Source organism: Pristiophorus japonicus, chromosome 21 (assembly GCF_044704955.1).
Source record: "Pristiophorus japonicus isolate sPriJap1 chromosome 21, sPriJap1.hap1, whole genome shotgun sequence".
In the NCBI taxonomy this organism is placed as follows: domain Eukaryota; kingdom Metazoa; phylum Chordata; class Chondrichthyes; family Pristiophoridae; genus Pristiophorus; species Pristiophorus japonicus.
This window is the reverse complement of record NC_091997.1, coordinates 69086871-69104790: the sequence shown is the minus strand read 5'-3', so window position 1 is coordinate 69104790 and position 17920 is coordinate 69086871. Positions and strand designations below refer to the sequence as shown.

The 17920-nt window shown below is 45.0% G+C and overlaps 1 protein-coding gene across 2 annotated transcripts in view; it reads right to left on the bottom strand.

The window, feature by feature from the left end:
• The window catches only part of scaper (S-phase cyclin A-associated protein in the ER), a 393511-nt gene that overhangs the window by 95535 nt on the left and 280056 nt on the right, over nt 1-17920 (bottom strand). For both annotated transcript variants that reach the window (XM_070865008.1, XM_070865007.1), the window contains one exon: nt 2249-2372. In XM_070865008.1, the coding sequence (XP_070721109.1) occupies nt 2249-2372 (124 nt within the window). The remainder of the gene's footprint in view (nt 1-2248; nt 2373-17920) is intronic.

Sequence of the window (17920 nt, the reverse complement as noted above, 5' to 3'; positions counted from 1 at the left end):
ATTAGTACTAGAAGTATAAACGGGGGAGGCTAGATTTTATTTAAACTTGTAGGTTAATAGGTATTGAACACTTTACCACAAGTAACTTTTGAAGCCAATACAATTATGACATTTTAGAGGCTATTCGATAAACAGGAAAAAGCGTACAGTTCTGGTCACCACATTACAGGGAAGATGTGATTGCACTGGAGAAGGTGCAGAGGAGATTTACAAGGGTGCTGCCAGGACTGTTGAATTTTAGCTATGAGGAAAGATTGGATAGGCTGGGGTTGTTTACTTTGAAACAGAGGAGGACACGAGGAGATTTAATTGGGGTGTATAAAATTATGAAGGGCCTAGATAGAGTGAATAGGAAAGATCTGTTTTCCCTTAGCAGAGGGTTCAATAACCAGGGGGCATACATAAGAACATAAGAAATAGGAGCAGGAGTAGGCCATATGGCCCCTCGAGCCTGCTCCGCCATTTATAACGATCATGGCTGATCCGATCATGGACTCAGGTCAACTTCCCTGCCCGCTCCCCATAGATTTAAAGTAATTGGTAGAAGGATTAGAGGGGAGATGAGGACATTTCTTTTCACCCAGAGGGAGGTGGAGGTCTGGAACTCACTGCCTGAAAGGGTGGTAGAAACAGAAACCTTCATCACATTTAAAAAGTACTTGGATATGCACTTAAAGAGTCGTGACCTACAGGGCTACGGACTTAGTGCTGGAAGGTGGGATTAGGCTGGGCAGCTTTTTCGACCGACACGGACACAATGGGCCAAATGGCCTCCTTCTGTGTTGTAATTTTTCTATGATTCTACACTAAAGACTATTAAAAGGCATAGGGAAATAACAAGGAAATGGGATTAGAGTAGATAGCTGCAAAGTACAGTTAGCAGTGCCACTGGCAAAATGGCTTCCTTCAATGTTGAAATGTCTACAATTCTATGCTTAATATAATTTTGCCCGCAGTGGCTCAATATTATAATTTTTTGGGGGTACGCGGTCCCTTTAACGGGCTGCGTGGCCTATTCAAATTTCTGTGGATGCGCGGCTGTTCCATTTAAAAGGCAGTGAGCCAGCTGCGCGAGATCTCTAGACCGCTGCAAGACCGTGCAGCTTATCGGGAATATTGGTGTGGATCTGCAATCAAAGCTGTGGAGGTCATTTTAACCGAACCCTCCTGGTGGGAAACAGACAGGATCGGATCAGCTGCCCGTTTTACATCTCGTCTGATTTTACTTCCCACTGACTGATCGTGTCAGTTTCCCGCTGGACGGGTTCGGTTAAAATTACCGTATGAATGAATGGTGAGTGTAAGCCAGGTTTAGGAAATGAGTTTGGACAGTCTCAATGCAATACCGAGCTGGCAATGGTGCACACCACAAAAAATGCTTTAATTGGCAATCTCTGTCGGGGAGTGTGGGAAATAGAAGATCACACTGGTGCAGTAAGTCGTCCTCTCCTAAAGTTCCATTGAGCCACATTTTTTGGGGCACAGTAGAGGGAACTTTAATCTGCATCTAACTGTGCTGTATCTGGCCTGGGAGTACTTAATATGGATGCTGATCATCTAGAGTGCTAGGATCACTCACCATGAATACAAAACCCATCACCCGTGCTCGCTGACCTACACTGGCTCCATGTCCAGCAGCGTCTCGATTTTAAAATTATGTTCTTATATTCACATCCCTCCATGGCCTCCCTATCTGTAATCTCCTTCAGCCCTACAACCCTCAGCCATTTAGCTTCACATTCTGTAACACTTTCCCTAAACCCAATCTGGGTTGCCTCCACTCTCCTCGAGACCTATTTCTTTAACCATGCCTTCAGTCATCTCTCCTCACTCTTTTCCTGTTGCTGCTCAGTGTCCATTTATCACCTCTGCGAAGCCCCATGAGGCGATTTACTATGTTAAAAGGTGCTATATAATTACAAGTAGTTTTTAAAATTATATTGTTTTTAATGAGAAACATGTTCAACAGAGGCATAACATATTGGCAGGAAAATCAAAAGGCATCACCTTATCTGGAACTATTATGTTCAAGTTATTTTTTCCCCTGAAATTCAAATATCTGGAACATTTTGAAGCCTGGAATAAGTTTGATATTTTTCAGAAATAACCGAGTTAAGTTGAAGAAAAAATAAAAGATACGCTCTCAGCAAAGCATACGAACTCCTTATCACACAGGCTAAACCTAGAGTTTTTAAGCAACTTTATAAGTACCCATAAAAGTACATCAATGGTAGGTACTGACTCCTACCGTCAACTGATGCATCAGCAGTTCCATTAAGAAGGTGATCTTGTTACTGAACAGAACATAGAAGCAGTTGTCATAGCAGCCATTGCAGGCGAAGCAGTACGCGTTAATCACATTGCACAGGGATCTGGAAAATTACAAAAAAGAGAGTGAGGTGAGCTTGTATCTGCTTAAACACACTTTTATTTGTCATCACTCCCCTACCCCCACACCTCCGTTCCATTAATCTCCCCTTCTATTCTGAAGGCGTTTACTTTTATTGGGATGAAGTTGCGCAGGTGCCTGTTGCCCTCTGGTAACTTGCTCAAGTGGCCATTCCTGGTGTGAATTTAGACAACGGGCGCGAGCATGACATTCGACTGTGGGAGGCATCACAGCTAAGTCTGATCTCATGCCAATGTCCAGAAATGCATCAATTTCAGTAGGAGTTTTGCTGGATGGTGATCAAGAGTGACAATCCTGACCATTCTTAGCTTAAGAACACTAAAGGCAATTGTCGCAATCCTACAGCCACCTGATATCAGCTAACTCAGCGAAGATAATGGCTCGGTTGTGTGCCTGTCAGGGAACCTCAAAATATACTTTCTAATGACAAACTAAAACATCTGGTTAAAGAATAGACTTCATAAGCGCAGTTAATAATTATGAGCATTTTACATCAATTGTAAATTCAACAGTTACAATTACCTTTTATATACACACTAAACAGACCAACACATACATTGTGTTTTTAGTCTAGTGTTTTAAAAGAATATGATTCAGATTGTTCCAATGCCGCATATTAAAACCCTCACACAATTCTGTAACATGCAAAGAGAGTCAACAATAGCAGCAGAAGGAAAAGGAAAGAACTTGAATTTATACTGCGCTTTTCACAACCGTATGATGTCCCAAAGTGCTTTACAACCAATGAAGTACTTTTGAAGTGCGGTCACCACTGTAATGTAGGAAAACGCAGCAGCCAATATGCACACAGCAAGCTCTCACGAACAGCAAACTAAATAATCTGTGTTAGTGATGTTGGTTGAGGGATAAATAATGACCAGGGCACTCCTCTGCTCTTTGAATAGTGCCGTGGGATCTTTAACATCCACCTTGGAGGACAGACGGGGCCTCGTTTTAACGTCTCATCGGAAAGACGAGACTTCCAACAAGAATGCCGCACTCTCTCAGTACTGCATTGAACTATCAGCCTGGATTATGTGCTCAAGTCCCTGGAGTGGGGCCTGAATTAAGGTTAATAGTAATAATCGAACTATGGCCTCACCCTTCAGATCAAGATGACAGTCCTCAACTCGGTTGTAAAATATCACTACCCATCTCTAATTAATATAGTTAAAAATATGATTTAGCTCCCTCCATTGGCAGGTGAAGCCATGTCCAGGATAGTATTAAGCCATATATTAGGTTTGATCACCAGAGTGTGCTGAGTAAGCTGATTTATCCAGGGTAATAGCTGGGAGGAGCAAGGCTACAATTGGACTCACTGTCCGGCTTGGGAGCAGGAAAAAATGAGCGACTATGCCTGCTCTTGATCACTATTGATCATGTTGGAAACTTATGAGAGGCCAGGATCAGACTCAGCTGTAGTGTCATTCATGGTTGAATGGCCTGCTGACAGTCATTATCTAGGCTCACACGTAAAGGATGGACACTTTGTAAAAATCAGAGGACTTGTTGTACTCAGGAACAAGCATCCAGGAGTAGTTAATGCCTTCCTACATTACAACAGTAACTACACTTCAAAAAGTACTTCATTGGCCGTGAAGCGCTTTGGGACGTCCGGTGGTCATGAAAGGCGCTATATAAATGCAAGTCTATCTTTCAGTGGAGGAGGCAAGAAAATGTATGTTTGATTCAGTGCTAGCATTCTCGCCTCAGACTCAGAATGTCACGGGTTCAAGTCCCACTCCAGGACTTGAGCACATAAACTAGGCTGACACTTCGGCGCAGTACGGATGGACTGCTGCATTGTCAGAGGTTTCGCCTTTCAGATGACACGTCAACCTGAAGCCATGTCTGCCCAGTCAGGAGAAGGTAAAAGATCTCATGCCACTATTCCACGAAGGGCAGAGAGTTCTCCTATTGTCCTTTCTGATATTTCAATCATAAAATCGTATACAGCACAGAAGGAGTCCATTTATTTTTCCCTCAATCACTACCACCAAAAAAAATTCTCTCGTAATTTATCTCATTTACTTTTTCCTGTTATGTGCAAATTGGTTGCTATGTTTGCCTACATAATGACTACTGTCAAAAGAAATGAATTGTCTGTGAAGTGTTTTGGGATATACCAAGGCCATGAAATCATTATATCATCATCATCATAGGCAGTCCCTCGGGGTCAAGGGTGACTCGCTTCCACACCAAAAATGAGTACCCATTTTAAATGATGGAAGATGCCTGTGCGTGAATTCTTTTAATGTGGGGTGGCCGTTGCACACCAGCCACCACAATCATTATATAAATGCAATTTTATTAACTTGGCTTTTTTCCCAATGTAAAAAGATAACATGCTGTATGGAACCCCTTTCTCTCACATTTTTACTCATGAAATTCAGGATTCTTCAACACAACCAGTAATTAATGCCTATATCAACCCTTATCGATGCAGATTAATAAGGTTATATTCCTGGCAGTTTTCTGTACTGCTCTTGTATTAAACAGCAAAGGCTACATTACTCAATAGAAATTTAGGAATAGACCAGCAGTACAATAGTCATAATCGAAATAGACGAATGAACACAATGGATGACAGTTATCGCAGGCGACACTGAAGTGGACCTTTCCTGAGAAAAGATCTTGCAATAGGAAGGATAAAATTGTAAATGTCTCGATGCAAAGAGCTACGATTAATATTTCAACAGGGATTAATAAACAATGCACACTGACGCCCAACTGAATGCCATTCTGATATATGCAAATATGCGCCATGGCGAGAATCCTTTGCAACAATGCCTACTTGGGCTTCTTTCATAGAAGTCTAACTCGTTATAACCATGCTCCTCCTACTGTATAAAACAGCACTCCAACATAAATATGTTTAGATGTTAAATGGCTCTGGAACTCTTATGAATGATAGTAATAGTGTGCAGTTTGCACTTTACCAGTGGGGTGCAGAGTTGAATTATTTTAAACAGAATTTGCATTTATTATTCTATCGCACTCCTGGTTGGTCTCCCACATTGTACCCTACATAAACTAGAGGTAATCCAAAACTCGGCTGCCCATCTCCTAACTCACACCAAGTCCCACTCATCCACCACCCGTGCCCGCTGACCGATATTTGCTTCCGGTTAAGCAACGCGTCAATCTCAAAATTCTCATCCTCATTTTCAAATCCCTCCATGGTCTTGCCCCCACCCCACTCCCGAGATGTCTGCGCTCCTCTAATTCTGCCCTCTTGAGCATCCCTGATTATAATCGCTCAACCATTGGTGGCCATGCCTTCTGTTGCCGAGGCCCCAAGCTCTGGAATTCCCTGCCTAAAAGTCTCCGCCTCTCTACCTCTCTTCCCTCCTTCAAGATGCTCCTTAAAACTTACCTCTTTGACCAACCTGCGCTAATTTCTACTTACGCGGCTCAGTGTCAAATTTTTATCACATAATACTCCTGTGAAGCACCTTGGGACGTTTCACTGTTAAAGGCGTTATCACACAAGTTGTTGTTGTTAATGATTCGGTCTGTTGAAATAAGACAGCTCTGCATCAAACTGGCAGAATGTAAACTACGTCACGCAACAGTCTGGAGAGTTCTGTTGGTTACTAATCCCAGGATATGTATGTAGTTAAGCTTGGCAAAGATTTGAGAGGTCAATCACCAGGAGGCAGCGCTAGAAAACCCATTGCAGTAAACACACTTCTGAATCATACACTAAGATGCCCAAAAGCCTCCAAGTGCCACTCTCCACTTCTAATTCCACCAGTGTGATACGAGTGATTTTGAGCATAACTTCACAACTTTATCCTTCAATTTATAAACACTACACTCATTTTCATGCACCTTGGACTTTTCCTGCCCCATGTCACATACTTCTGCAAGGACAACTACCAACTCCTCTCCTGCATCCTCTCTCTCTATGAAGCGTCTGCGGATAGTCACTATGTTTAAGGCGCCGTACAAATGCAAGTTTCTGTTAAAGTCCCATTTACAAACTTTGCAGTTAAGTTCATGTTTAAGACTATGTTATTCCAGCTGTGCCCTTTCCTGACATTGGGAGATGGCACATACAGGCCAGCAATGGCGCACGTGCACTGTTGGCCCACATGGATGTGCTGAGAACCATGGCCAGATGCAAAATGATAAACCTGATCCTAAGTGCTACTGGCAGGAAGCACCTTTGGACAGAGGGTCAAATCGCAAGAACTGCAGTGGTTCAAGTGGAAGGCTCATTGCCACCTTCTCGGGGCAACTGGGGATGGGCAATAAACACAGCCATAGAAGAGTCACCTGCATCCTGTGAACAAATGTATAAAGAGATTGTCCTGCCAACACTTGCCGGGACTCGCACAAAGTGTGGCTGCTTGGCCACTCGAGGAACCATACCCAGTACCTTCAGAACAGCAGTGGAGAAAATTGAAATGCAAAAATAAAATTGGAGGGCAAACACATTCAATTAAAAAAATACAGCATTTGGAAGAGTCAGGCTTTCTTCAGCTAATGGAGGCAAGCAGACGTCTTATTCCTTGATGGATACCCTGTTTAAATGGAATATGGAGATGCTGCGTGAACAGGATAAAGCAGGCCCCAGGTGGTTTCCAGTGTTAAATGGTAGATTAAAGTCAGTACAACTAATTTCTTTCCTTTAATCTTATTAGACTAACAACAGCTGTCAACTGTCACCATTTGCACACAAGCCCTAAATGACAAGCCCAAAACACTCTTGCATTTAGAAAAGGTTCACTGCTGAAGACCAAAGTGTCATTTCCCAAACTTGTCATTATAAATTAAACAGAGTTATTATGGACTTTTTCATTGAAATATTAAAATAAATATCCTGAATAGTAACGCTATGAGGTTTCTCTCAGTTCATACGTATATTTATGTCCTCCACCAAATTCCCTCCTTTCCTTTCCATTGTGTCGGTTTGGCTCAGTTGGTGGTGTAATGTATGCACCTGTGAACATGCTCATAGGCTTGTGGAGCTGCTGCACTGTGAGTGGCTTAGCCAGTCACAGGATGTTCATAATCTAGGCTGCTCCTTCAGTGAAGTACTGAGAGAGTGTTGCATTATCGGAGATGCTGCCTTCCACAACTGATGACCTCTACTTGTTTGTACTAGCAAGCATAGTTGTACATCTTGGTAATTTAGCCCATTAAAATCATGGAATACTTTTGTCTTGCTTCGAGCATAATTGGCAGATGATAACTATTGTGTTCCTAACACAGCTGAGACTCCACACAGGGAGGTTAAAGTAACAGTGACCTCAGTCTTTATTAAGACACTCCAGAGTGAGGAACAGGCCTTAGGGGCCGGCTTATATACAGTGTTCCCAAGGGATGCTGGGATCCCTTGGGGCTTCAGGGGATGAGCTCCCTGGTGGCGCAACATGGGAGTGCATGCTTTACAGATACACAACATCACTCCTCCCCCAAAGTCAAAGTGAAAACTATTTACAAGGTGAGGCGTTCGGGAGCCTTTCTTTCCCTGGTGGACCGCCTCGGTACAAATGTCTGTTCTGGTGTATTGGCTGTACCCTCGCTGGGCTGGGCGTGTTGTTGGCCCTGCAAGGCTGCGAGGTGAGCTTGGCCTTGCTGGGCTGTTGGGCGTGATGGGTTTGATTTCCTGGTCCGGCATGGTGTCGTTGTTCCTTTGGGTGTGGGCTCGAAAAAGGTGGTGTGTGCTGTGGGTTGTTCAGGGCAGTCTGTGAATCGCAGACTCGTTTGGTCCAAGTGCTTTCTGCAAATTTGTCCATTGTCTAGTTTGACTACAAACACCCTACTCCCTTCTTTAGCTATCACCGTGCCCGCGATTCACTTGGGACCATGTCCATAGTTTAGCACATACACAGGGTCATTCAGATCAATTTCCCATGACACAGAGGCGTGACCATCGTTAACATTTTGTTGCTGCCGCCTGCTCTCTAACTGATCATGCAGGTTGGGGTGAACCAGCGAGTGTCTGGTTTTAAGTGTCCTTTTCATGAGTAGCTCAGCCGGGGGCACCCCTGTGAGCGAGTGGGGTCTCGTGCGGGAGCTGAGCAGTACTCAGGACAGGCGGGTTTGGAGTGAGCCTTCTGTGACTCGTTTAAGGCTCTGTTTGATTGTTTGTACTGCCCGCTCTGCCTGCCCATTGGAGGCTGGTTTAAACGGGGCCGAGGTGACATGTTTGATCCCATTGCAGGTCATGAATTATTTAAATTCGGCACTGGTGAAACATGGCCCATTGTCACTGACCAGTATGTCAGGCAGGCCGTGGGTGGCAAACATGGCCCTCAGGCTTTCAATGGTGACGGTGGCGGTGCTTCCTGACATTATTTCACATTCAATCCATTTTGAAAAAGCATCCACCACCACCACCAGGAACATTTTACCGAGAAACGGACCCGTATAGTCGACATGGATCCTTGACCATGGTCTGGAGGGCCAGGACCACAAACTTAGTGGTGCCTCTCTGGGCGCGTTTCTCAACTGAGCACACACGCTGCATTGCCGTACACAGGACTCTAAGTCAGAGTTGATACTGGGCCACCACACGTGGGATCTGGCTATCGCTTTCATCATTACTATACCCGGGTGTCTGCTGTGGAGATCCGAGATGTACATCTCCCTGCCTTTTTTGGGTAGCACTACGCGGTTACCCCACAACAGGCAGTCTGCCTGAATGGACAGCTCATTCTTTCGCCGCTGGAACAGCTTGATTAGCTCTTGCATTTCAACGGGGATGCTGGCCCAGCTCCCATGCAGTACACAGTTTTTTTTTTACTAGGGACAGCAGAGGATCTTGGCTGGTCCAAGTCCTAATCTGGCAGGCTACGACAGGTGATTTATCATTTTCAAACGCTTCCATGACCATCAACAAGTCTGCGGGCTGTGCCACCATCAACAAGTTTGCGGGCTGCGCCATTTCCACTCCCGTGGTGGGCAATGGTAGCTGACTGAGAGCATCTGCACAATTCTCGGTGCCTGGCCTGTGGCGGATCGTATAGAAATACGCTGATAGCGCGAGTGCCCACCTTTGTATGCGGGCTGAGGCATTAGTATTTATCCCCTTGTTTTCAGCGAACAGGGATATGAGGGGCTTGTGATCGGTTTCCAGCTCAAATTTGAGGTCAAACAGGTACTGATGCATTTTCTTTACCCTGAACACACACGCTAATGCCTCTTTCTCAATCATGCTGTAGGCCTTCTCGGCCTTAGACAAGCTCCTGGAAGCATAGGCGACAGGTTGCAACTTCCCCGCAACGTTAGCTTGTTGTAATACACACCCGACTCCGTACGACAACGCTTCACAGGCTAGCACAAGTCTTTTACACGGGTTATACAATACAAGCAGCTTGTTGGAGCATAAAATGTTTCTGGCTTTCTCAAATGCAATTACTTGGTTTTTTCCCATACCCAGTCTCACCTTTACGCAATAACATATGTAGGGGCTCTAAGAGGGTGCTTAACCCCGGTAGAAAGTTACCAAAATAGTTGAGGAGTCCCAGGAACAACCGCAGCTCCGTGACGTTCTGTGGCCTGGGCGCGTTCCTGATAGATGCCAAGACAGAGGCTGTGGGCCGAATGCCGTCCACCGCGATCTTTCTCCCCAAAAACTCCACTTCTGTTGCCATGAAGTCGCATTTCAACCTCTTCAGCCGCAGCCCTACGCGCTCCAGTCGTTGGAGGACCTCCTCCAGGTTTTGTAGGTGCTCGACGGTGTCCCGACCCGTGACCAATATGTTGTCCTGAAAAATCACCGTGCATGGTACCGACTTGAGTAGGCTCTCCATGTTTCTCTGGAAGATCGCTGCAACCGACCGAATTCCAAACGGGCATCTGTTGTAGATGAACAGTCCCTTGTGCATGTTGATGCAGGTGAGGCCCCTCGAAGACTCCTCCAGCTCCTGCGTCATGTAGGCCGAAGTCAGGTCGAGCTTGGTGAATGTCTTGCCTCCTGCCAGCGTTGCAAATAGGTCGTCTGACTTAGGTAGCGGTTATTGGTCCTGTAGCGAGAAATAATTAATAGTTACTTTATAATCGCCGCAAATCTTGACCGTGCCATCACTTTTGAGTACTAGAACAATCGGGCTGGCCCACTCGCTGAATTCCACTGGGGAGATGATGCCCTCGCGTTGCAGCCTGTCCAGTTCGATTTCCACTCTCTCCCTCATCATGTGGGGTACCGCTCGTGCCTTGTGGTGAATGGGTCGTGCCTCTGGACCAAGTGGATCCGCACCTTCGCGCCGGAAAAGTTTCCAATGCCTGGCTCAAAAAGGGAAGGAAATTTGTTAAGAACCTGGGTACATGAGGCCTCATCAACATGTGATAGCGCTTGAATGTCATCCCAGTTCCAGCGGATTTTGCACAGCCAGCTCCTTCCAAGCCGTGTGGGGCCATCGCACGGGACAATCCAGAGTGGCAGTTCGTGCACCGTGCCCTCGTAGGTGACCTTGACCGTGGCGCTGCCCAGGACAGTGATAAGCTCTTTGGTGTATGTTCTCAATTTAGTGTGGATGGGGCTCAGGGCTGGTCTGAGTGCCTTGTTGCACCACAGTCTCTGAAACATCTTTTTACTCATGGTGGATTGGCTAGCGCCAGTGTCCAGTTCCATGGCTACGGGTAAGCCATTCAATTTTACATTTAGCATTATAGGTGGACATTTCATCGAAAATGTGTGCACCCAGTCTACTTCAGCATCTGCATCCTCTCTGAGGCTTGAAATTGCTTTGATCTACCATAGACCGATCTTCCTCTACCACATGGTGGTTAGCAGGTTTTGCAGAGCTTGTAGCTCATCTGCAAGCTCGTTGGAGGTGCCCCATTGTTCCACAGCTCTTGCAAACATACCCTTTGAAACGGCATGAATAGGCTGAATAGAAGCCTTCACAACGCCAACAAGGTGTGAATTGCCTTGCATTCATCCTTTGTTGCGGACTCCGAGTCATCTGGGTCACCTGAGGCCTGCTGGCAGTTGCAGACTCGTGGTTTCTGCCCTGTACATTTCTACTCGCAAACACAGTTCCAGTTAATTTATGAACATTGCTAGCACTTGTGTGCTGAGAGATTTGTTTGGTGTTATCACTGGTGGACATTAACGCCTGTGCTATCGCAATGGCCTTACTGAGTCTGGTGTCGGTGTCTCTACAGTCAATAGTTTTCATAGGATGGTCTTGTGGCCAATGCCTAGTATAAAAAAGTCTCTGAGCATTCGTTCCAGGTAGCCATCAAACTCACATTGCCCTGCAAGTCGCCTTAGCTCGGCGACATAGCTCGCCACTTCCTGACCTTCAGATTGCTGGCACGTGTAGAACCGATACCTTGCCATCAGCACGCTCTCCCTCGGGTTAAGATGCTCCCGAACCAGTGTACACAACTCCTCATACGACTTATCTGTGGGTTTCACCGGAGCCAGAAGATTCTTCATGAGGCTGTAGGTCTGTGAGGAGGACCGCTCTTCTTTTTGCAGCACTTCCTTCTCCGTCCAGCTCGTTGGCTACAAAGTACTGGTCTAGCCATTCGACATAGGCTTCCCAGTCCTCACCCTCCGAGAAATTCTCCAGGATGCCCACAGTTTTCTGCATCTTTGCGTTGGATTCGTATACTCGTCGCCAATTATTGTGTTCCTAAGACAGATGAGACTGCACACAGGGAGGTTAAAGGAGCAGTGACGTCAGTCTTTATTAAGACACTCCAGAGTGAGGAACAGGTCTTAGGGGCCGGCTTATATACAGTGCTCCCAAGGGATGCTGGGATCCCTTGGGACTTCAGGGGATGCACTCCCTGGTGGCGGAACATGGGAGTGCATGCTTTACAGATACACAACAATAACTTATGTATTTAACCCTGTGTAACTTGCATTACACATGACCACCAGAGGGCCCACCTGTTGGAGTCCCAAGGGATCCCAGCATCTCTTGGGAGCACAGTATATAAGCAGGCCAGCCAAGAGGTACCTGCACTCTGGAACCCTTAATAAAGGAGCTAAGGTCACACTTGCTCATTACACACAATACTCAATCTCACCGTTTATTATGAGTCTAACAATAACGAAATAGGAGGTATAGTTAAGTCTATAGATGACCAAAGAAAACTGCAAAGAAATATAAGAGAAGGATGGGAGAAATTAGCTAAAAAGTGGCAGATGGAAATAAATGTCAATAAGTGCATTAGAAACATAGAAACATAGAAAATAGGTGCAGGAGTAGGCCATTCGGCCCTTCTAGCCTGCACCGCCATTCAATGAGTTCATGGCTGAACATGCAACTTCAGTACCCCATTCCTGCTTTCTCACCATACCCCTTGATTCCCCTAGTAGTAAGGACTTCATCTAACTCCTTTTTGAATATATTTAGTGAATTGGCCTCAACAACTTTCTGTGGTAGAGAATTCCACAGGTTCACCACTCTCTGGGTGAAGAAATTCCTCCTCATCTCGGTCCTAAATGGCTTCCCCCTTATCCTTAGACTGTGTCCCCTGGTTCTGGACTTCCCCAACATTGGGAACATTCTTCCTGCATCTAACCTGTCTAACCCCGTCAGAATTTTAAACGTTTCTATGAGGTCCCCTCTCATTCTTCTGAACTCCAGTGAATACAAGCCCAGTTGATCCAGTCTTTCTTGATAGGTCAGTCCCGCCATCCCGGGAATCAGTCTGGTGAACCTTCGCTGCACTCCCTCAATAGCAAGAATGTCCTTCCTCAGGTTAGGAGACCAAAACTGTACACAATACTCCAGGTGTGGCCTCACCAATGCCCTGTACAACTGTAGCAACACCTCCCTGCCCTTGTACTCAAATACCCTCGCTATGAAGGCCAACATGCCATTTGCTTTCTTAACCGCCTGCTGTACCTGCATGCCAACCTTCAATGACTGATGTACCATGACACCCAGGTCTCTTTGCACCTGCCCTTTTCCTAATCTGTCACCATTCAGATAATAGTCTGTCTCTCTGTTTTTACCACCAAAGTGGATAACCTCACATTTATCCACATTATACTTCATCTGCCATGCATTTGCCCACTCACCTAACCTATCCAAGTCGCTCTGCAGCCTCATAGAATCCTCCTTGCAGCTCACACTGCCACCCAACTTAGTGTCATCCGCAAATTTGGAGATACTACATTTAATCCCCTCGTCTAAATCATTAATGTACAGTGTAAACAGCTGGGGCCCCAGCACAGAACCTTGCGGTACCCCACTAGTCACTGCCTGCCATTCTGAAAAGTCCCCATTTACTCCTACTCTTTGCTTCCTGTCTGACAACCAGTTCTCAATCCATGTCAGCACACTACCCCCAATCCCATGTGCTTTAACTTTGCACATTAATCTCTTGTGTGGGACCTTGTCGAAAGCCTTCTGAAAGTCCAAATATACCACATCAACTGGTTCTCCCTTGTCCACTCTACTGGAAACATCCTCAAAAAATTCCAGAAGATTTGTCAAGCATGATTTCCCTTTCACAAATCCATGCTGACTTGGACCTATCATATTACCTCTTTCCAAATGCACTGCGATGACATCCTTAATAATTGATTCCATCATTTTACCCACTACCGATGTCAGGCTGACCGGTCTGTAATTCCCTGTTTTCTCTCTCCCTCCTTTTTTAAAAAGTGGGGTTACATTGGCTACCCTCCACTCCATAGGAACTGATCCAGAGTCAATGGAATGTTGGAAAATGACTGTCAATGCATCCACTATTTCCAAGGCCACCTCCTTAAGTACTCTGGGATGCAGTCCATCAGGCCCTGGGGATTTATCGGCCTTCAATCCCATCAATTTCCCCAACACAATTTCCCGACTAATAAGGATTTCCCTCAGTTCCTCCTCCTTACTAGACCCTCCGACCCCTTTTATATCCGGAAGGTTGTTTGTGTCCTCCTCAGTGAATACCGAACCAAAGTACTTGTTCAATTGGTCCGCCATTTCTTTGTTCCCCGTTATGACTTCCCCTGATTCTGACTGCAGGGGACCTACGTTTGTCTTTACTAACCTTTTTCTCTTTACATATCTATAGAAACTTTTGCAATCCGTCTTAATGTTCCTTGCAAGCTTCTTCTCGTACTCCATTTTCCCTGCCCTAATCAAACCCTTTGTCCTCCTCCATTGTGATACATTTTGGTAAAAAGGTAACAGCAGTAATTATACTCTGAATGGAAATAGGCCCGGTGCTATGGAAGAGGGGGTGCAGGTTCACAGAAGATTCAAGGCAGCATTTTCAGATTAATAAGGCTGTTAAAAAAAGTGAATAGAGTTCTAGCTTTTATCTTCAGAAGCCTAAAATATAAAAGCCAAAAGATAACGATGAGACTATATAAATCTTAATAAGATATCAGTTAAAAATTGTGTTCCATGCTATAGGAAGAATATTGAGGCTTTACAGAAGGTACAACACAGATTCACTGGGATGCTGTCAAGTATGCAGAATTACAAATAGAAAGCCAAGTCTTGAAAATTGTGTTTTTACCCCCCCACCCCATTCGAACAGCGCAGATTACAGGGCGATGTAATAGAGGTGTTTAAAATGATGAAAGGGTGGACTGGGTAGATAGAAGCAGAATGCTTCCAGTAGTAACTCCGCACAGACTGGGAGTCAAAAGTGTGACTGTCTGGTCTATATGGCTCTGTGCAACACCCAATATTGCCTACATCGAATAGACCAGCGGGGGGGGAAGTTCACATAGCAGTCGTTATGCGATAAAGTAGCCAATTACGGCTGAGCTCAGAAACAAGGATGTCAATTTAATAATGATAAGTTCCTCAAAGGTGGAGCATTTAGAATGATCAGACCTCATGAGTATTATACTTTTAGTAACAAATGTTGAACACTTAAACACGATGAACAATATGAACTATATATGATAGTAAAAAGCACTGGAGAACTATCAACTGTGGCTTGCATGCTTGAAGCTAATTACAGTCGCTCACTACTGACCCCACTTGAAGCACGTAAACAATACTGTTCCAGATGTGTGTTTTTTTTAGTTTAAATATTAAAAAAGTACTCAGTGTTCAGTTGACAGATTAACTGAAAGATTTATACAAGGTAGAGCCATGTACATCATACTCCTAGAGTTGCTGTGAAATGTAATCACATCATTTTTAATTGAATTGGAAAGGGTTTATGCACAGTCGTATCATGTCAAATTGTACAACTGCATAGACAAAATACACACGGATAAAATCAAAATCAAACCACTTGTACAGTAAAACACCTCGCTCCCCCTTTCTCTGCCATTGTCGTGAATAAGCTTTCCACAGGTCAAAAGCCCATTAATTAAATAAAGATCTTGCATTTATATAATGGCCTCAACAAGGGGCAAGTCTGGATACAATAGAAAACTGTAATATTTAACACCAGAGTATTAAGGGGTTCCTCTGCAGCTGTCACTATCACTTAAAGGGTTTGTTTCCACATTCCCAGTGTGGCCCCAGCTGGCTTTAAACTGGTGAACACTGATTCTGTCCAGAGGGACCAATCCTGCCTCTTACCACCGTGGTTCTGTCTCTCACCAAATGTACTAAAGGCCACTGCAAAAATCGAGCAAGCTTTGTTCAGGTACTGTTACGGCTTCAAAGCCACAGAAAATGAGTTCCTTTGTAGTTGCTGATGTCTAAATACTGACATACGTCACTTACAGTTGCTCCAATACTTTCATATAGTTTGAAGAAAGAAAACAAGAATTGCATTTATATAGCACCTTTCATGATTACCAGACATCCCAAAAGTGCTTTAGAAACATAGAAAATAGGTGCAGGAGTAGGCCATTCGGCCCTTCGAGCCTGCACCACCATTCAATAAGATCATGGCTGATTATTCCTTCAGTACCCCGTTTCTGCTTTCTCTCCATACCCCTTGATCATTTAGCCGCAAGGACCGTATCTAACTCCCTCTTGAATATATCCAATGAACTGGCATCAACAACTCTCTGCGGTAGGGAATTCCATAAGTTAACAACTCTCTGAGTGAAAAAGTTCCTTCTCATCTCAGTCCTAAATGGCTTACCCCTTATTCTAAGACTACGTCCCCTGGTTCTGGACTTCCCCAACATCGGGAACATTCTTCCTGCATCTAACCTGTCCAGTCCCATCAGAATTTTATATGTTTCTATAAAATCTCATCCTTCTAAACTCCAGTGAATACAGTCCCAGTCGATCCAGGCTCTCCTCATATGTCAGTCCTGCCATCCCAGGAATCAGTCTGGTGAACGTCCGCTGCACTCCCTCAATAGCAACAATGTCCTTCCTCAGATTAGGCTACCAAAACTGAACACAACATTCCAGGTGGGGCCTCACCAAGGCCCTGTACAACTGCAGTAAGATTTCCCTGCTCCTATACTCAAATCCCCTTGCTATGAAGGCCAACATACCATTTGCCTTCTTCACCGCCTGCTTTACCTGCAAGCCAACCTTCAATGACTGATGAATCATGACACCCAGGTCACGCTGCACCTCCCCTTTTCCTAATCTGCCGCCATTCAGATAACATTCTCCCTTCGCGTTTTTGCCCCCAAAGTGGATAATCTCACATTTATCCACATTATACTGCATCTGCCATGTATTTGCCCACTCGCCTAACCTGTCCAAATCACCCTGCAGCCTCTTAGCGTCCTCCTCACAGCTCACAACGCCACCCAGTTTAGTGTCATCTGCAAACTTGGAGATATTACACTCAATTCCATCATCCAAATCATTAATATATATTGTAAAGAGCTGGGGTCCCAGCACTGAGCCCTGCGGCACTCCACTAGTCACTGCCTGCCATTCTGAAAAGGACCCGTTAATCCCGACTCTCTGCTTCCTGTCTGCAAACCAGTTCTCTAACCACGTCAGTACATTACCCCCAATACCATGTGCTTTGATTTTGCACACCAATCTCTTGTGTGACCTTGTCAAAAGCCTTTTGAAAGTCCAAATACACCACATCCATTGGTTCTCCCCTGTCCACTCTACTAGTTACATCCTCAAAAAATTCCAGAAGATTTGTCAAGCATGATTTCCCCTTCATAAATCCATGCTGACTTGGACCGATCTTGTCACTGCTTTCCAAATGTGCTGCTATTTTATCCTTAATGATTGATTCCAATATTTTCCCCACTACTGATGTCAGGCTAACTGGTCTATAATTACCCGTTTTCTCTCTCCCTCCTTCAGGCTTGTCTTTTTAACACACTTTGACCTTTTAGAATTCTGCTGTAAAGTGTCCCTTTTTGTTTTTTGCCTTGGGTTTCTCTTCCCTCCATTTTTACTATTCTCCTTTCTATCTTTTGCTTCTATCTCCATTTTATTCCCCTCTGTCTCCCTGCATAGGTTCCCATTCCCCTGCCATATTAGTTTAACTCCTCCCAAACAGCACTAGCAAACACTCCCCCTAGGACATTGGTTCCGGTCCTGCCCAGGTGCAGACCGTCCGGTTTGTACTGGTCCCACCTCCCCCAGAACCGGTTCCAATGTCCCAGGAATTTGAATCCCTCCCTTCTGCACCACTGCTCAACCACATATTCATCTGAGCTATCCTGCGATTCCTACTCTG